Source organism: Eleutherodactylus coqui, chromosome 4 (assembly GCF_035609145.1).
Source record: "Eleutherodactylus coqui strain aEleCoq1 chromosome 4, aEleCoq1.hap1, whole genome shotgun sequence".
In the NCBI taxonomy this organism is placed as follows: domain Eukaryota; kingdom Metazoa; phylum Chordata; class Amphibia; order Anura; family Eleutherodactylidae; genus Eleutherodactylus; species Eleutherodactylus coqui.
Window position 1 is genome coordinate 72,486,466 of NC_089840.1, and position 21,030 is coordinate 72,507,495.

Consider the following 21,030-nt stretch of genomic DNA (forward strand, 5'->3'; position numbering starts at 1 on the left):
TGAGAGAGCGAGACAAGTAAACAATGTGACCAACGGCTTAGGAATGAGCAGGTAAGAGCCAGGACATCAAGGGCTGCAGAGACCCAGGAACTGCATCTGGCCTGAATTCAAATGGAGAAAGACAGAGCCAGTGCATCAAGGGTGACAAGGCATTTCAATTTGTTGCTGGAAGGTTTTCAATAGGATCCTCATAAGGACTACAATAAACATCCAGATGTTATTATTGCACAAATGCACCAAATATATAGCTGCTGACAAGACAAGACATTTAAAATAGATCCTCCTGAGTAGAAACCCAGGCAACATCAGATATATAAACTAGTTGACCTAAAAAGCTTGAACTTCATGGACTATAGGCCCACTGACATGGAGCGATGAGCGCTCAAAGATCGCTCAAATGACAGTTTGAGTGACAGCTTTGAGCAATCATTTTGCATAAACTATTAAGTAGCTACTCAGCTACTTAATAGCTATTTAGCGTGCAAATAAAGCCTTCGCTGAATGCAGTTAATAGCCGGAGGGCTCTTATCTGCTTTCAGCTTCTTTGTTCTCCGATGGTAAACAATGCTATCAGCACTACTATGAAGAACTACTGATAAGGCTGAAAGACGATTTTTAGTTTGGCCTGAACTTAACGATTAACTAGGCCGTGCATTTAGACGCAACTATTATTGCTCAAACGATTGCTTTTTAGCGATTTTTGAGCGATCATCGCTTCGAGTAAATGGGCTTTATTTCTTTTTTCTATCTATGTAAAATAAGACAAAACCTCAGCAATAGAAAAAAGTTATTGACTTTATTTTTCATAGGGACAGAGAAATATAGAGGACTATAATATATTTAGATTTCTAAAATATGTAATATTTATAAATATTCACTGGCATTAAGTTATTACACAGATATAGCAATAGGACTACGATTTTAGGGATGGTTGGGAATTTGGTATAGAACTAAAGACCATGGGAAATACGAGACTAATTATGTTGCTTCATAAAGCCTCTTGTCTTTTTCATATGCAAATCTGGGTGTGAAATAAGTAAACTCGTCAGTAACAGACGTAAGCGTCTTGTGTTATAATAAAATGTTACGTGATGATAGACATTTCTTCACGGTCTCTGCTCTCTGACAATGAGCTGATGACACCTCGGAGATATTTTACAAACTCCATTCTTACGTCCTCAGGATCTTCTTCTAGGTTGGAATGTACTAATGTTAATTTAGCCAACGGTGGCGCTATAAGAAAAAGCAAAACAGAAACAAAATGAGAATTTTCCTGTACTTCTGAAGAACAAAGAATAAATGACAAAAAGGTCAAAAGAGATCAATGGTTTACAAATGTACTCAGTAGAGACAGGAGAAGCGGAGCTATGTGGCATATGCCATGGATTAAGCACAGGTGTTTCCTGTATTAAACTACATAAAGTGCCCCCTTGAGTTAAATAAAAATGGATTATGCACGATTTGGACAATTTAGTGCAGTTATGAAATTAAGGGCTGATTCACCTTGTAGCTCCAGGTTTGACTGCCAGTCTAAAATTTACTATATAATGCTGGTTTCACTCGGGGTGGGAAAATTGGTCGATCTTCGCCTGATGCTGTGATAGTCAGTAAAAAGGCAGATTTTGAAACCAATGATTCTCTATGGTTTCCTTCCCATCTGTGATGCGATCAAAAAAAAAAAATCGCTGCATGATCTATCATTCTGCGATGTGCAATTTTTAATCCTCCATGTTTCCCTTTGGAGGCTTCTTTTTATTGCATCACAACAAACACGTGTTGCAATGCAATTTTAACATTAGAAAGTCCTATTGACTCTTGCGATTAAAAAAAAACCAAAAAAAAAACCCGCACAATTTAATTGCAGGCGGCAGCGATGCAAGCCTATTCTTAAAAAAAAAAAAAATATTGCTGACACTCAATAATCGCGGGAACAAAATCGCGGCAAAGTCATGAACACCCATGTCAAACTAGCCCAAGGGTACCAATGGTGTGGATTTTGGCTGGGTTTTAGATGTGGAAATGCTGTGGATTTTGCCATATAATTTGTGGAAAATCAGCAGCAATTACACTAAGGCTGGATTCACACGACCGTATATCGGCTCGGTTTTCACGCCCAGCCGATATACGTTGTCTCTCTCTGCGGGGGGGGGGGGGGAGCCTGGAAGAGCCAAGAGCAGAGCTCTGAGCTCCCCGCCCCCTCTCCACCCCTCTGCACTATTTGCAATGAGGAGAGGTGGGACAGGGGTGGGGCTAATTCTCGGCACTTAGCACCGCCCCCCGTCCTGCTTCCTTTCATTGCAAGTAGTGCAGAGGGGCGGAGAGGGGGTGGAGAGGAGGCGGAGAGGGGGCGGGAGCTCAGTTCTTGCTCCTGGCTCTTCCATCCTCCCTGCCCCCGCAGATGAGGACACCGTATATCGCCTCGGCGTGAAAACCGAGCTGATATACGGTCGTCTGAATCCACCCTAAGTGTGAACAATCCCTAAGTGGTTTTACATTCGCAGAGTTTAGAGTAACATGCTGTAGAAAAAAAATCTCTAGGAAATTAACATTAAATCCACAGCATGTCAATTTATGCTGTGGATTTTCACCCCAGATTTCACTTTTTGCAACGCATAGGAAAAAATATGCAACAAATCTGCAACAATTGTACAGCAAAACTGGCAACAAAAACTCCACCATACATTTTTTGTACATTTATTGTTGATTTGCAGCAAATCTCCTTAGGGAGAACACATCCTAAGGCTGGGTTCATACGTGGCGGAATTGCCGCGAAATTTCTCTGCGGAAAGTCCGTATGGCAATTTTGCCTGTGGCTCCTAATACCAGTATTAGCCAGCAAAGTGGACAAGATTTAGAAAAAATCTCGTCCACACGCTGTGGCCAAGCCGCACAAAAACTGACATGCGGCGCGGAATTCAATTCTGCAGCATATCAATTCTTTCGTCATTTCTGCAGCGGCCTCTCTTCTCTCTATGGGGGGAGAAAGCCGCAGTGGCATGCCGGCAATGAAACTGCTCCAAAAGCGGTTTTGAAGCTGCATTTATCCCGCGGAAAACTCACGGTTTTTCAGTGCAGTCATTCCGCAAGATTTCTGCTGGATTTCTGTCCCGTGTGACCCCAGCCTAAGGGTACGTTCACATGTAGCAGATTTTGTGCGGATCCTCAGCAGATTTCACACCTTCAATTGAATGAAGGCGCTTTTTCTGCAGCGGAAAATCTGCACCAAATCTGCTATGTGTGCACACACCCTAAGGCCACCTTCACATGTGCCATAATCACTGAAGGCTTTCTGCAACAGAAAACCCACAGCGATTATGCTGGGAATCCACAGTGGCCAATCCACACCTAAATGGTGCAGATTTGGCTATATTTTTAACTGAAGATATGCTGCGAAATTTAACCCTTCTATTGAAAGGCTTGAATTCCACAGCATAAATAGACAGATTGTGGATTTACAATCCACATTGTTTTTCAAAAAAGCTGCGTATGTGTTGTAGAAATTGTTAGCAGCATGTGAAGGAGATTTCTGAAATCTCCTCTACAAGGTTTGTACTGTTAGTGCTGCAGCAGACATTCCACTGCATATCCGGCCATGTGAAGATGGCCTAAGGGTGCTTACATACGAAGGATTTAAGGCCCATTTACATGGAAAGAGGACTGCTCAAAATTTGTTCAAAAGATAACTTGGACAGTTTTGAGTGATCTCTTTGCATAAACTACTAAGTAGCTACTTAGTAGCTTATTAGCATGCAAATTAAGCTTTTCACTGTATGCAGGTAACAGCTAGAGGTCTGTTATCTGCATTCAGCTCTATTGTTCTCGAGCGGGATTGCAGCTGAAAGAATACTATCACCACTATACTACGGAGAACTCATCATGTGGTCTGATAAGACCACGCAATGATTTTCAAGCAGGCTTGAAGTCAGCGATAAGCGAATAGTGCACAAAAAGTGCACGATGGGCGTGATTATGTTTCAAAAGATGGCTTTTGAGCAAATTTTGAGTGATAATCGTTGTGTCTAAATGTGTGGATTTTCCAAGGCAGAAAAATAGGCCCCAGCAGACACTTTTTTTGTTTTACAAGCATTAAAAAATGCACAAAAAAAACCCACGTGGAAGAAGCCTAAAAGCAGTGCAGGGGTGTTTAAATTTACTCTGCTCTCTGACACTAGAAACAAGCTGCCCCTTCATCAAAATTAGTGCTGTGATCTGTTTGATCAGGACACTGTTGGGGCTTCCAGCACTTTCCGAGGTACCAAAAGTTGTTCAGGGTGAAAATTTCTTCTAGGGTGGTCTCACCCATAGCATTGTGCATCAAAATGCTGTATTTTTCTGTTGTAGAAAATATAAGAAACGCAGCATGCTTTACATTGAATTTGTTTTCTTTTTCAGGCATTTTCACGACTTCTTAGAATAGTGTTTCAAAATATTTTTGCTCCATAATACGATTTCCATGGTCCTAAGAGTTTACGCCCGGAGAAGTGCAGTCAGACTGGAGCACACATCTGTATTAAGAACGCAAAAATGCGTCGAGAATATGCGTTTGTCACCAGACTATTTCATAGATTGTTGACATGAGACAGATAAAAACAAACAAATATAAATTATTGTGTAGGTGCAGAGGCACCAGTTGTACAGCCGTCCTATGAAGCTGTTAAAGGTTTCTAAGTGTTTAATAAGATGTCCGGCTTATGAAGTACCGCGCTATTTTTGCTGTATGTGGTAAACTTTCTAATGTTATACTGCCATCTAATGTTAGAGAAGGACAGCAATGCTGAGCCTTTCTAGTGCACTGTGCAGGTTTATGAACATGGGGGCATTTAATAAATGTCACCATTAGAATTGACAGCAGCATTTAAGGAGCTATCAGCTGCAATTGGCGCGGGCGCTGATTGTGGCTGTTAGCTGTAAAAGATAGCTGGTACCTGCCGCTCCATAAAAACTCTGATGCTGGTGGACGTACATGTATGCCCTTTAGAGTCAAGGGGTCAGGGGTGCATGCACACAGGATGTATTTACCGCAGGGTAATTGCTGCAATTCTGAGGCAGAATTCGCAATTAAATCGGCATGTGCTACATACAGCAGAATGTACCCTGTGCATGTAAAGGCTGAAATTTGCGGTGAAGATCTGCAGCATAGATTGACAAGCATCAGATAGGACTGCCGCACTGCAAGTCAATTTATGCAACAGATTTTTTTATGCAGCTTGTAGATGAAATATTTCCAAATCTCATCTGCTTTGCTGGTACTGTAATACAGTGATCCCCCGCTATATCGTGGTTCAATGATAGCAGCTTCAGTGCATCGCGGATTTTAGATAGACCATATATAATTGTTTTCGCTTAGTTTTTGCTTTATTGCAGAATTTTGAGGAACATACAGGAAATACAGTACGCCACTAGCGCTTGCCAACGCAAGATTGTGCACAGCGCACTATTGGCTGATGGAATGTATTCTGTATCCTGGGTGCTGATTGGCTCACTAATCATAGCATCGGTCTGTTTGTTCACTTTTGCGATTGTTTGGCAGTTCACCTGACAGATTCATTAGTGTACATGTAACGTCGCTTTTTTGCCAATTTTCATGTATCGCGGAGGTCTTTGGAATGTAACCCCCAGCGATAGACGAGGGATCACTGTACACTGTGGAATTTCCATATGCAAATTCGCAGGATATACACATGTAAACATATCCTAACGGGGCCTTTTTAAAGATTTATTGCCTTAACCCTTTGCGATCCAATTTTGGATTCAGGGTTTTCCTAGGGGGTTTTCTCTTTCTGCCATTATACAATGGCGCCACCTGCTGGCTAGATCCAGTACTGTGGTATTGGACATGCTGGAGAAGCCCCCAACAACAGAGCAGCCAGTAATCTGCAGTAAGAATACCCTGCTGGACGTCTTCCGACATCGGAGCTGTACAGCCTTCAATCAGAATGTCTTTAGATGTCAGACAGTGGATTGGAAAGGGTTAATAAATAGCCACTCAAAAAGATCTAGCTCTTCACTATTCATCCATCTGCAGCATTTACACCCCATGTGAACATGCGGTAAAGGTAAATCCACATGGGATATATTTTCTGCAGTGGAAAATCTGCATGTGTTTTGTGGATTTGTAGTAGATTTTGGTGCAGATTTGCCTCAGATCTGAAATCCATGATAAAAATCTGTAGCATACAATGCCATGCTGTGGATTTAGAATCTGCACTAATGGCCCATTTAGGCTGTGGATTTCTACAGCTACTGTAAACATTGTAGATTTTCATCATGAAACACAATTCAAAACCCTCCAAGTGTAGAAAAAAAGCCCTTTCAGCATTATTTGAGGATTCTCAGCTAGACCCTTAATGGGACACTTACATAGCTCTGGTTTCTCAGCTTGTTCCCCTGATCCCGGCTTGAGATGTGCGATCAGGAGACACTGGTTATCTTGTAATCGTTGCTGGTGGATAAAGTTATTGTGCCACATTTCAATCTCCTTCAGGTGACTTGGAATATCTGAATTAAATACAATCATGATCCCGTGGGAATCTTTCATTAAAGCAGGCCAGCAACTTTCAAACCTATCAGGAGAGAGAAAATGGTAAGAAGCAAAGCCTGAAGATGGTTATTAACAGACAGCACTATGTAGCAAGCAGGAACACATAAATGAATGCACTCGCAAGAATAACCAACCTGCTCTGACCCGCAACTAGAGGAGGAGGGGGGTGTATATTGCCTGCAGTTGTTCTTATCTTCCGTTCCTCCAATTGACTGGCTTCTGGTCCCGTTTTCAACCATCCAAGATGGTCAACGACTACTTAATACTTACATTGCATTGCTAGTGCCAGACCACAATGCAATACAACTGCTCTCTGATTGTCCAATGCTGATTACATGAGCAGCACTAGCCAATCAGACTGCAGTGCGCCGTGTGCATTAAGTACTTAGAAAATTGCTGCAGTCATCTTGGGCCCCCAAATATAAGGACATGAGTCAACGGATTGGGGGAGCAGCAGAGAAAAACAATTGCAGGTAATATAGCTCCCCCTTCTATCCCAGGACAGAATTTTGTCCCAAAACTGAAGGGTCACTTTAGGGGGGTACAAAAAAAATTATGTCAACCTTTCCCATACAGTCGATGAACTGCTGGCAATCTTGATCAGCGGAGAAAGTTGCAGGTAGCCACTTATTTCTCCTATTTCAAATGGATAGGTGACCATGTAATACATGATTGGGTTGAAACTGCCCAAATGATAGCTGCTCTTTCTATTGGCTCAGAGTGGGGTCTCAAACCTAAACCTTTGTACAGTATATAGAAAGTGGTTGTTCTAAATGAAGGACACCTGTAATGTTACATATTGTGCTGCACGCCGTGATCAGTCAGTCGATAAACTCGCAAAAAAAAAAAAACAATCACCAAAATATATCAGCTTTCTTCTTGAGCAGAAAGACAGGTGTGTTGGTTTAGCGCTGCAGTCCTGGAGTCCTAGGTTAGAATCTAAGCTTGATGGGGATTTGAACCTGGTACCCCATACCTCTACGTATTAGGTGCATCCCAGCACCTCTGTGCGCCTTCACAGAAATGTAAGTCAGGTCTGACCTGGTGTAACTTATACATAAATCTGTTGGTCCGGGTAGGCTATGAAAGCCCCACCCACTTTTTGGAAAAGTGGCGGTTTCAGGACACAAATTTTTCTAATGTGCAAAATTTTATAGTATTGAACACCCCATTACAGCAAAATCTAAAACACAAATGTCAATCATAGAAGGCAGTGCCATTCTGGGACTCTCCTCAGACTTTTTGCAGCCATCATGCTGCTCAGCCACCCAGCAAACCCCGTAACACTTCCTTCTGAAAGGGCATCTAGTTCAAAGCCCTAAGGAAGCTTCAACAAAGGGAAATCAGTATTGGTCATGACCCTTGCAGGGCCTTCTGGTGTCTGATAATGCCACATGTGTCTTAACCCCTTAACGACCAGCCCATAGTGTTTTTACGTCCTCCCGAAGTGGGCTCTATTCTCTGAGGACGTAAAAACATGCTTCCTGCAGAGAATAGTGCCCCTCGGGCTGTGGACGTGACAGCTCCATGCTGTCGGTGTCCGCAGGTAGCTGACAGCATGGAGCTGTCATCCCGGGCTGTTCGGAGCCCCCCCCCGGCATTGCGATCGGCGCTATGCAATGGATAGCGCCGATCGCAAAAAAAGTAAATAAAAGTACATAAAAGTTAAAGATTCAGCTGCTCTGATGGATCGGATCCATCGGAGCAGCTGAAATTACTCACCCAGGTCCTGCACGCTGCTCCCCGCTCTCCTGCCGCTCCGGGGCCCGAAGCCGGTCTTCTGCGCATGCGCGCCAGGCGGCATTACGTCAGCCGCATGCGCAGACGGCCCGGCGGCGCGGGAGATTTAAAATCTCCTGGCTCCCGGCTCCTGTAGGTAGCCGGGAGGCAGGAGATGTCAGCGGGGACTGCGGTGAGCGGTCCCCGGTACCGCGATCGCCGTTATCCAATGGTTAGCGGCGATCGCGAAAAAGTTAAAAAAAAGTTTTAAAAAAGTCAGTTTCACCTCCCCTCATGGATCGGATCCATGAGGGGAGGTGAAAATACTCACCCCCAGTCCTCAGCGGTGTCCCGATGTCCCGGGACCCGAATCCCCGTCTGCGCATGCGCGCCCGATGATTGACATCGGGCGCGTGCACAGACGGGCTCGAGCCCCGGGGAATTTAAAATCCCTCTGCTTCTGGCTGCCATGTGTAGCTAGGAGCAGAGAGATTATACCGGGGACATGATCACTGTCATCCAATGGATGACAGTGATCATGTAAAGTGAAAAAAAAGTGTAAAAAAGTAAAAAAAAAAAAAGTAAAAAAAAGTTTTTAAAAGTTTAAAAAGCGTACGTTTCATCTCCCCTCATGGATCATATCCGTGAGGGAGGATGAAAGTACGTACCTAAGGCCCCCAGATTTATCCGCGGACCTTACCACAGCTTCTGCACACGCGCCCGTCGCCAAAATGGCGGGCGCATGCGCAAAAGCTGTGGATTGCCAGGATAATTTAAATTCTCCCTGCTCCTGGCTACAAAACGTAGCCAAGAGCATGGAGATTTAATGGGGGTCCGCGGTGAGCGGTTCCTGGTCACGTGTTCGCCATTATCCAATAATGGCGATCACGTAAAAGTAAAAAAAAAAATTTGAAGTTTCATCTCCCCTCACTGATGCGATCGGTGAGAGGAGATGAATCTTTTTACCGGAGGCCTGCGTATTTGAATCCCGACGCGATCTTCTTCCGTGGACTTTCCAGGATTCTGCACATGCGATTGCCGGCAAAAAGCCGGACACATGCGCAGGAGTCAGGGAGCCCAGGAAACTTAAAATCTCCTTGCTCCCAGCGACCAACGGTCGCCGAGAGCCTGGAGCAGTGACGGGTGGCCTCGTTGAGCGGTCCCCGGTCACGTGATAAAAAGGTAGCGATCTACCATAGGCCGGTCTCACATGACCGGATAGGAATTACGGATTCTGCATGCTTCTGATCCGTGGTAATACGCAGATCAATCGCATTGGATTACACAATTCCGCTCACATTAGCGGGTCAGAATTGCGTAATCCACTCGCAGAAAAGAGAACGCAGCAGGTTCTATTTTACTGCGGAATCGGCAACATAGAGCCCATTGTGCTCCATGGTCGCGGATATACCCGCAGCCCATACGCAACTACGTTGTATACGGGCTGCGGGTACCCGCGTCATCGCTAAGCGATGGTGCGGGAAATACAAACAAAGGTGTACTGTGCATGACCGCCTGTGTGAGTAGGCAGTTATGCGCAGTACATTACGCAGCCGTACGCAGGGTCACAGCCGGGCTCACAGATGGGATCCGCTGTGGGCCTCCGCAAGCGGATTCCGCCTGCACCCGCGTGAGCCCGGCGTTATTCAGACCGCTACCTGTGATACGTATTTTACAAGAAGCCCCGGGAACGCTCGCTTTCCTGCAGTTCCAGGAGCACCTTGTTGAGCGCCTTCTGTGTGAGACCGCCGCACCTCATCAAGCTTACGGAGACTCACGGAACGCCACTTTTTACACCCCATACCCGCCACTGAGGTCATGAAATACCCCCAAAAAGCATGAGAGGGGGGGGGGGGATACCCGGTTTTATTGCCCCATGGGCCCATTCCAACCAGCCTCCGTAATTACTCCTGTCTTCGGAAATACTACACAGTTCACATTTTTACTTTTATCTAAGATTTGCGAACGCCAAAAAGGGCGTGGAGGGGGAGGGGGGGAATTTTTAGGGAGTCAATCTTTATTCTGTACAAATAAGCAATGGGGCCTGGAATTTATTCAGTTGTGCCCTAAAATCCAACAGGTGTTCCGTCCTTTATAGGCCTTGCCATGCGTCCTGTAAGTAGATTAGGGCCACAATGGGTATGTTTCTGAACTCGGGACAAACGGGGGTATCCATTTTGGGGTGAACGTCTTCATTCCTATGTGCACTGTACAAAAAAACTGTTTTTAAATTGAAAAAATTGCCAAAAAAATTGAAAATCGTAACTTTTTCCTTCTGCTTTGCTTAGATTCATTCAAATACTGTGGGGTCAAAATACGCAGTACACCCCTAGATGAATTCGTTAAGGGGTCTAGTTTTCAAAATGGGGTCATTTGAGGGGGTTCTTTATAGTTTTGGCCGCTCAATGGCTCGATAAGTGGGCAATGGGGCCTGAAATTTATTCAGTGGTACCCTGAAATCCAACGAGTATTCCTTTCATTGTAGGCCTAGCCATGGGTCCTGTAAGTCTATTAGGGCCACAATGGGTATGTTTCTGAACACGGGACAAACAGGGGTATCCATTTTGGGGTGAAAGCCTTCATTTATATGTGTGCTGTACAAAAAAAACTGTTTTTAAATTGACACAATAGCCCAAAAAATGAAAATCCTATTTTTTTCCTTTTGCTTTGCTTGAATTTATTCAAAAACTGTGGGGTCAAAATATGCAGTACATCCCTAGATAAATTCGTTAAGGGGTCTAGTTTTCAAAATGGGGTCATTTGTGGGGGTTCTATATGGTTTTGGGCGCTCAAGAACTCTACAAGTGGGCAATGGGGCCTAAAAGGACTTCAAGCAAAATCTATGTTCTGAAAGCCACCGATTACTCCTTTTATTTTGGGCCCCGTTGTGCATGCGGACATAAGATTAGGGCCACAATGGGTATATTTCTGAAAACAGCACAAACAGGGGTATCCATTTTGGGGTGTAAGTCTTCCTTCATATGTGTGCTGTACAAAAAAAGCTGTTTTTAAAATGACAAAATTGCCAAAAAAACAAAAATCCAAATTTTTTCCTTTTGCTTTGCTTGAATTTATTCAAAAACTGTGGGGTCAAAATGCGCAGTACACCCCTAGATAAATTCGTTAAGGAGTCTAGTTTTCAAAATGGGGTCATTTGTGGGGGGTTCTCTATGGTTTTGGGCGCTCAAGAACTCTACAAGTGGGCAATGGGGCCTAAAAGGACTTCAAGCAAAATTTGTGTTCCGAAAGCCACCGGTCGCTCCTTTCATTTTGGGCTCCGTTGTGTATCCAGACATAAGATTAGGGCCACAATGGGTATGTCTCTGAACACGGGACAAACAGGGGTATCCATTTTTGGGTGCAAGTCTTCCTTCATATGTGTGCTGTACAAAAAAAGCTGTTTTTAAAATGACAAAATTGCCAAAAAAACAAAAATCCAAATTTTTTCCTTTTGCTTTGCTTGAATTTATTCAAAAACTGTGGGGTCAAAATGCGCAGTACACCCCTAGATAAATTCGTTAAGGAGTCTAGTTTTCAAAATGGGGTCATTTGTGGGGGGTTCTCTATGGTTTTGGGCGCTCAAGAACTCTACAAGTGGGCAATGGGGCCTAAAAGGACTTCAAGCAAAATTTGTGTTCCGAAAGCCACCGGTCGCTCCTTTCATTTTGGGCTCCGTTGTGTATCCAGACATAAGATTAGGGCCACAATGGGTATGTCTCTGAACACGGGACAAACAGGGGTATCCATTTTTGGGTGCAAGTCTTCCTTCATATGTGTGCTGTACAAAAAAAGCTGTTTTTAAAATGACAGAATTGCCGAAAAAACGAAAATCACAATTTTTTCCTTTTGCTTGGTTTGAATTCATTCAAAAACTGTGGGGTCAAAATATGCAGTACACCCCTAGATAAATTCCTTAAGGGGTCTAGTTTTCAAAATGGGGTCATTTGTGGGGGTTTTCTATGGTTTTGGGCGCTCAAGAACTCTACATGTGTGCTATGGGGCCTAAAAGGACTTCAAGCAAAATTTCTGTTTTGAAAGACACTGACTACTCCTTTCATTTTGGGCCCCGTTGTGGACTCAGATATAACAATAGGGCCACAATGGGTATATTTCTGAACACGGGAGAAATAGGGGTATCCATTTTGGGGTGTAAATCCTGATTTTCATGTAAACTATAGGAAAAAAATATGTCTTTAAAATGACAGATTTGCAAAAATATGAAATTTTACTTTTTCTCCTCTAAATTGAATTAATTCCTGAAAAAAAACTGTGGGGTCAAAATACTCATGACACCCCTCAGTGAATACATTAAGGGGTGTAGTTTTTAAAATGAGGTCATTTGGGGGGGTATCTATTATTCTGACACTCATGAGCCTTTCCAATCTCGGCTTGGTATAGGAAAACAAAGTGTTCCTCAAAATGCTAAAAAGTAATGTTAAATTTGTACGTCTCCTAAATAGTTAAAAAAAAACGAAAGTTTTTCCAATGTGCGCCCAAAATAAAGTAAACGGGTGGAAATATAAATCTTAGCAAAAATTTCTATATTATGTTTGCACATATTTAAGATATTGCAGTTGGAAATGTGAAAAAATGACGATTTTTTCAAAATTTTCCCAATTTTGGCGCTTTTAATAAATAAACACAATTTCTATCGGTCTATTTTTTCCGCCTAAATGAAGCACAACATGTGGCGAAAAAACAATGTCAGAATCGCTTGGATATGCAAAACCTTTCTGGTGTTTTTCCATGTTAAAGTGACACATGTCAGATTTGCAAAATTTGGCCTGGTCATTAAGGCGCAAACAGGCTTGGTCACTAAGGGATTAAGATACGTTAAGGCTGGCTGCACACGGGCATATTTGCATTGTGCAATCTGGAGCGGGATTCCGCCACCAGATTCCACAGCAAATTCTGTCCATGGTATACAATGGAAAAGCGCTTTTTCCTGCACATGAGCGGAAATCAATTGCGATTTTTCGCTCGCGGAGGACAAAAAAAACAATCGCAGCATGCTCTATTTTTGTGTGGTGTCTGTACGGACGCCTTCCATAGAAGTCAATGGAAGCCGTTCGACCCGTGGCCCTTCCGCAATGTTAATTCAACCCGCGACGGTGCCGGAAAATCTGTTCTGCGCATGTCCAAAGGCACGCCAGCCGGACCATCCGCAATACAGATGAATTCAAGAAAAGACAGGTACGTGGGCTCACCGGCCGGGCACAGGGTCGGATTCCGCTGTGGGCTGTCGTGTGCAGCCGGCCTTACAAAGGACAACTATTGGGCGCATATCTCCGACAGCTGTCTCAATGACTATCGCTCCTATGATCTTTCACACAGGAGCGATAGTCGTTCAGTGAATGGAGGCGAAGCGTACTGGAGATCTCTTCCGGTCACTTACATCCATTCACTGCAAACAAGCAGTCGTTCAAAGATTGAATGACTCCTGTTTACACTGAACGAGAAGTTGCTTCATTTCAGTGAGCTGAACGGAAACAACTAGTGACTACTGCGCAATTTCTTGCTCAGTGCCCTATTGCTGGGTGTGTGTAAACAGGAACATCGCCAAAAAGCACTGTTTCCAGCGATTATTCATGTGATAACCGGCCGTGTAAAGGTACCTTTAGACCTTTTGGTGAGGGCACAGTGACACCTTCCCATTAATAAACCAGTAGATCTAAACATTTACTTGTGATCTCCTCCACAGTCCCAAAGTTCAACTTCACATCCAGGTCCTTTGTTTCCATTCACATTTGGACATTCGAACTCCAGTATCCTGCATAAAAGAAGAAAAAAACTCTGTACGCTGTATTGGAAATGTATCAAAGCAAACATTTAGCAAGAAACAACATTTGAATATCATTCTCCTAGTAAAAAGTCCATTATCCTTCAGTCAGTGGAGTTTACACTTTACAACGAGTTTATAGAACAGCACATCTGTCGACCACGATTACAACGTGTCTGCGTAATATACAAGTATTATATGAGGCTAGGCCCCACTGGATTCCTGGGAGAATGCTGAACATATGCAGGCTATAAACCCCGGACAATAAAACAGATAGAACATAGGCATCCATTGTTCCGGCCGCTCCAGTCATCCAGATCTGTTACAATGAGAAAAGTATTACTAAAACGCAGCAAAAGCACAACTTAAGAAAAACAGCGTTTCAGGAGAAATATCCTACAGGACCCATCGACCACATTACCTTACTCCTTGGGTCGGACTGTATTCGCCACCAATATTTTCTGTGGCATCAGCTAAAAAGTTTGCCAAAGTTGTCTTTCCAGACTGTAAAAAATAAACATTGAACTTACAGAATGCATGCAGAAGGCAAAACTTTTCCAATTTTTATTTTTTTTGGCGCCTTTTTTTTTCATTGTCCCCCTCCAAGTGCTATAACTTAGCTAAGTTAGCCGCGCAAAAAAAAAAAATGTGACTAATAGAACCAATGGTTTCCTATGGAAGGGGGGGGGGAGTGCACTAAGCTCCCCCTTGTCCCTTCTCCGCCTCTCACCACTATTTGCAACAGGAGGGGGCGGGGCGGAGGCGGGACTTAGCTCCGCGCCCGTCCTGACCCTCCCATTGCAAACAGTGGCAAGGGGCGGAGAGAGAGGGTGGAGAGGGGGCAGGAGCTCAGTGCATTGCTCCTGGCCCAGCCCTCCTCCTACCCCTGCAGAAAGGGACACCGTATATCGGCCGGGTGTGAAAATCCGGCTGATATACAGATGTGTGAATAAGCCCTAACTTTGGTGTGCAAAGCGCAGGAGTGTCCGTACGCTCCTATTGTATGCATGTAGTGTGGAGAAGGTTTTGTGCTGGACGGACGAAATAAAAATATCCCCCTCAGGGCTCCTTCACACTGGCGATCGCGATTTTGCAGCAAGAAAGTCGCACCTTTTCCCTGCTTTTTCTCGTAAAAACATTGCTGCCGCGCGCGATATTCTTGTGCAATTTTTTTTTTGCGCAAAAGTTATGTTAAAATGTTAAAAACTCATAGAGACACACGAAAATTGCAAGTTCGTCCTTTGCGATGCAATAAAAAGGAGGTTCCATAGGGAAATGTGGGGGATAACAAAAGAGCAAAACACAGAAAGACAGGAGATGCTGCAATTTATTTATTTTTTTCTTGCAACATCGCGCGAACGAAAACATCGCAAATGTGAGAGAAACCATTGAAAATCATTGGTTTCATAATACTGCGTTTTCACTAACTCTCGCGTCACGTGATTTTATCGCAAGTGTGATGGCAGCGCATTTTTTCTGCAACACGCAGCTCTAGACCCTGTGAATGACGATTTTCATACTAATGAGGCTCGGCCACAATTGAGGAAAATTGTCCGTTCACGCTATTTTGTGCGCAGTTAGACGCAATTTGTTTGCACACAAAAGTTTTTGCGCGATTAGGTCCCTTGTGTGAACGAGCTGTCCCAGCAGGCGGGCAGCGAAATCAACGTCATCGCCTAACGACAGTGCGGTACTTTCTGTACAGTGCATGTGGGCCGGCCGGCACATCCGCAATACGGAAAAGAGGACTGCGGACGCGGGGTCGCCAGCCGGGCACAGCGATCCGACCCGGCTGGGTGCATTCGGCCTTAGTCCTATTTCTCTGCTTATCCCAGGTTTTTTCTCCCTTTCTACACCTTATAACTTGCAGTAAATGTAACAATGACATATAAGCTTCTACAGGACTCAGTGGCCACTTTAATTAACCCTTAGACTGCTAACTACCTTGCTCCCTTTCCAGCAGTGAGAGGGTTACTGTAACGATACAAGAGCGGCCCTCACCTCACTGGGGCCGACAACCAGCACCTTCGCCTTCAGCATTCTTCCACCGCCCGAGAATATAGTCCCCTGTCACCACATAAAGGGAGTGATGGAAACCTCGTCCCGCACTGATTGCCGCTCCTGCGGCCTACTATACTCCAATCGTGTCTGCCGTTGCCATGGCAAGGCGCTTGTACACCATAGGCTGCCGCCGTTGCCAGGGAGACGGTGCGGTGTAAATGTGTGCTGTGATTCTCGCTGGCACATTCGGCATTGTCACAGTGTTTTGTGCCGCCGTCTTCCAGGGATGGGGCTCTGTATCTCACAGTTTTATAAATACTCAGCAGTTATTCTAGAAGGGTTTGGGGCTAAACACCTTTTTCTGTTTTTTTTTTTCACCATCGCAAAAAATTTTTGCAAGGGCATGTTTTATTTGCAGGGAGAGTTGCAGTTTTCAGTGGCGCCACTTCGGAGGGCATAGAATTTATTCATTTTTAAAAAATTTTATTTGGGAGGGTTTAATGCAAAAACCCCCCCAAAAACCAGCAATTTTGCATTTATTTATTTTTTGCCAATTATTATTGGGTGGTTTCACATCTGCGCTCGGGGTTCCGCTGTCCTGCGCCAGGCAGGAAGCAGGAATCCCCACGGCTGAACGGCTCCATCTCTGAACGGAACCAACAGCACCAAGTGGACCCCGCTGACTATAATGGTGTCCGTACGGTTTCTGTTCTGTTGCCTGGCTTTTAACAGCGCCTTTTCTTCCGGTATTTTGAGCCGGATCTGCATCCAAGGTTCCAACGCAGATGTGAAGCCGACCTTTCGCCTATGGGTTGTAACCATTGAGTCAGTGCCAAATGTATATTTTTTTTAGGGGAACACAATATAAAAAAATTTTGTTCGTGTGTGTGTGTGTGTGTGTGCGTGTGCGTGTGTGTGGGGGGGGGGTGCTCATGTAATACGCAGAGAATAGAACCTATTGATTCCAAGGGTCCACTCACATTTCCATATTTTGTGCGTGCATTTCGGTGGTGCAAAAAAAGTAGAACATGTTCTAATGTTCTGTGTATTTGCGGACCAAAGGTCTCCATAGAAGTTAGTGGGGGTGCACAAATGTGTGCACAAAACGCAAGGAGATGCGTTAAACAATGCATAATTCTGCAGGAAAGAGGACACATCTGGAATTCATTAGCCATTTCAATCGTTGCGTCCTTATTTGCGGTGCGCAAATGAACATGCCTTGCGGGTGCAAAAAGTGCAGTAAAATACGCTGATGCCCGAGCAAAAAAGCCAGTGCCTTCCGCAAAAACGCTGCGCTAAAGCGCACGCAAAGATGCTTAATTTTGCGTGAAGCAGGCCTTAGACGGACCGTGAATAAAGCTTAACGTTTATTGATTCGATTTAAAATATCAAAATATCAACTAACCTCATAACGCGGGAAAATAATCTAACTGTATGCCAGACGCTGCTGCTAGTATGTGATAAACAGAAGATACGTCGCTGCAACCAACTACTGGCCACTGCTGGAAAAATAGGCTAGGTTCCCACGGGGCGGAATTTCCGTGCGTAATTTCGCTGCAGCAAATCCGCCTGCAGCCGCTAATCCCTGGTTTAGCCAGCCATGTGGACGAGATTTTTGACAACTCTCATCCACACAGGGCAGCCAATCCGTCGCAGCAACACCGGGCGGATCTGGCACTGCGGTGCGGAATTGACAGCCGCAGCATGTCAATTCTTTTATTTTTTTCCACTGTGGCATTGCTCCTCTGTATGAGGAGAGAAAGCCGCAGCGGAATGCCGGTGGCCGAACCGCTCCAAAACCCGTGGCGAAATGCCGTGGATTTTAAAGCTGCTGCTCTCCCATGGAATTCTGGCAGTTTTCGGTGCAGCCCAACCATGACTTAATAGACAGGTGATAGGGATTGTTGCATGTGGCAGTTGTTCATATGTAAGACCAAAGTTAGGCCGATGTCACGGAGGCATAAATGCATTTACGCATGCATGTATGGAACACACATTTCGTATTTGCATCTACATGTTCTGCTGTTCTTTTTGAGCATACAAATAATGCGCCTGCGCAAAAAAAAAGATGACATGACCATGCTTTCATTCATTGAAATGGGCAATTAAGTTAGTTCAGTATGCGCTATTTTCCTGCGCCACTGTGCACACAAAATTCGCTTATGTGAACAAACCCATTGAAATCAACGGGTTCTATTCACTGTGTATTGTGCGCAAAGCGCTGCACAATTATGTTTCTGTGTGACACAGGCTTTAGGCTAGTTTCACAGGGGCGATCGCAATTTTGCCACGAGGATATATGTGGATAGTTTTGGTATCTTCATGTCACATCTGGTCTTGTGTGATTGTTCTCAGTAACCAGAGGAAACCAAGCAATCTTGTAGATATGATACCTTTTAATGGCTAACAAAAATACATGATGTTACAGCAAGTTTTCGGGGATATCTCACCCCCTTCATCAGGCTAATGAATTAGTTTTGATGGCACATAATTATAACATACAGATGCAGAGAGGGGGGGGGGGCACACCTCTTGGTCTAAATAAATGTTCACACAAGAATTTGAGGCTTAAGATAGTCTGAGCAGAGAGATAAACACTAAATCAGTCCACTGAGCTGAGGAATACAACAGTTTTATGATGTCTCTTCTTATCTCTAATGCACACATAAGATAAAAATACTACCTCAACAGCACCACCTACTGGATGGAAACATTCTTACAATCAATTTCTGAATTTTTATGAGAAAAACCAAAAATAAAAAATGATTGAGAAGGGGACACCTGTCTTGACCTCCTTCAGACCTCTCATATTCCCTACTTATGCAAGAATCGCGGGCTGGTCTTGTGTCACTTTTGTGGCATTGTTTTTTTAAATATGTTATCCTAACCTGGTGGAGCCACTCTATGCAGGGTTACATCTATTTAGATATATTGATGTCAAACATTATCTTTCCATTATCCCTGATGTAGGTTATATATGTGGATTATCTTCTTTGATTGAGAACAGGGTATAACCTAGAATTTACAGGCCTGCTCTCATCAGGACAAACACCCCAAGTTTAGGAGAGAAATAAGGTGTATCAGAGGCATTTTAGTTTTGGTACCCCATGCTATTTTTCCAGCAGTGGCCAGTGTTCATTGTAGGGACGTATCTTCTGTTTATCACATACTTGCCCCAGTGTCTGGCATATATTTATATGCTTTTTCCCGCCATAGGAAGTTGTTTGATACTTAATCAATAAAAGTTAAGTTTAAGGCTGGGTTCACACGGGACGGATTTGCTGTGGAAATTCCGTGCAGAATTTCTGTGCGGCAAATCCGCCCGTGGCTCCTAATCCCGGGATTAGCCAGCCATGTGGACGAGATCTTGCAAAAATCTCTTCCACTCGGGGCGGCCAATCCGTCGTGGCAAAGAGGCGCTGCGGCGCGGAATTGACAGCTGCTGCATGTCAATTCTTTTTTCTTTTTCGTTGTGGCCTCACTCCTCTCTATGGGGAGAGAAAGCCGCAATGGAAGGGCCGTCGGCCGAACCGCTCCAAAACCCGTGGCAAACTGCCGTGGGTTTTGAAGCAGCGCTTATCCCACGGAAATCTAGCGGTTTTTCAGTGCTGCCAAACCGCAAGATTTCCGCGGGATTTCCGTCTCGTGGGAACCCAGCCTTATTCATGGTCTTTTTGGCAGTGATTTTTTTGAATTTAAGGCAGAGATTACCTGGCGGAGGTGATATGTGCTTTCACACGTACCAAGATATTCTGCAGCGGAAATGTGCACCAGATTTTGACAGATTTGCTGTGGAAGTAAGGTGGTTATTCAGGAGCAACCTTTTTCCCAAAACTTCTCAACCTGCTGTAGTAAAATAACAGAATGCATCCTTACCTTTCCTGCTCCTACGCTGCTGCTTCGCTGGCTTGTGGTTCCCACTGAAAACTTCCTGGAGAGGTATGACGACACAACACTTGGTCAGGTGAGCACTGCAGCTATTCAATGGCTCAAGGTAGCCGGTGATTGACTGCAGTGGTCACATGGCACTTTTGTCGGGGATGTTATCGCTGACTCCCTGCACCTGGAAATGTAAATCAGCGGGGACCAGGCACTGGGGAAGGTGAGTGTGTATTCTGTAATTTACTAGTTCAAGTTTTTGGGGAAAAAAATGCATATTCCCCAGATAACCTCTTTAAGTCATTTTCAAAATCCACGTTAGATGTGTAGATTTTTCCCACATGGTGAAAAACAAGGCTGTGTTCTGCAGCCAATTCCAGTACATTTAAAGGCATGTACAAGTGTTACACTGACAGGGATACTATAAGGCCATAGGCAAATACTCATGGCAGAGGGTCTTGTTAGATCTTTGGCTGCCATAGCAAAGCATCACCTTTCCCCCAGTTACCACACTGCAGGTGACTGATGATCTGACAGAGGTAGCCCCTCCTTCTGTGCCTCAGTACATACAGTATGACCACAGTATCTATGGGGTTAAAGGATTGGAGACCTATATTATTGGTCCCCGATCAATGCTTATGTGGTTAGTAACAGCTTCCGGCACTGGGACTGTAGCACGCACAGTGCTCCTATCTTATCCTGAAACACGGCCATAAATAAGTGGTGCATTAGAAGTACCCTCAATGGCTGCAGTAGAAAAAAAAGTGGTTCTTCAAGGTAAAGACTCCACTTTTTTCTACAATCAGGTTGTAACTAGAGATGGGCGAGCGTACTCGGATAAGCACTACTCGCTCGAGTAATTGGCTTTATCTGAGTATCGCTGTGCTCGGTGCTAAAGATTCGGGTGCCGGCACGGAGCAGGGAGCTGCAGGGGAGAGCGGGGAGGAACGGAGGTAAGATCTTTCTCTCCTTCTCTCCCGCCCGCTCTCCCCTGCTCCCCGCTGCGACTCACCTGTCAGCCGCAGCGGCACCCGAATCTTTAGCCCCGAGCACAGCGATACTCGGATAAAGCCAATTACTCGAGCGAGTAGTGCTTATCCGAGTACGCTCG

The 21,030-nt window shown here is 44.5% G+C and overlaps 1 protein-coding gene across 1 annotated transcript; it reads right to left on the minus strand.

The window, feature by feature from the left end:
- Nucleotides 1–773: 773 nt before the first annotated feature.
- IFT22 (intraflagellar transport 22) lies at nt 774–16,210 on the minus strand. The gene is made up of 5 exons (XM_066598608.1): nt 16,041–16,210; nt 14,461–14,543; nt 13,944–14,030; nt 6,361–6,563; nt 774–1,233 (listed from the first exon to the last, which is right to left on the minus strand). The coding sequence occupies exons 1-5, from the start codon at nt 16,077–16,079 to the stop codon at nt 1,085–1,087; spliced, it is 561 nt and encodes a 186-aa protein (XP_066454705.1). The 5' UTR covers nt 16,080–16,210; the 3' UTR covers nt 774–1,084.
- Nucleotides 16,211–21,030: the final 4,820 nt, after the last annotated feature.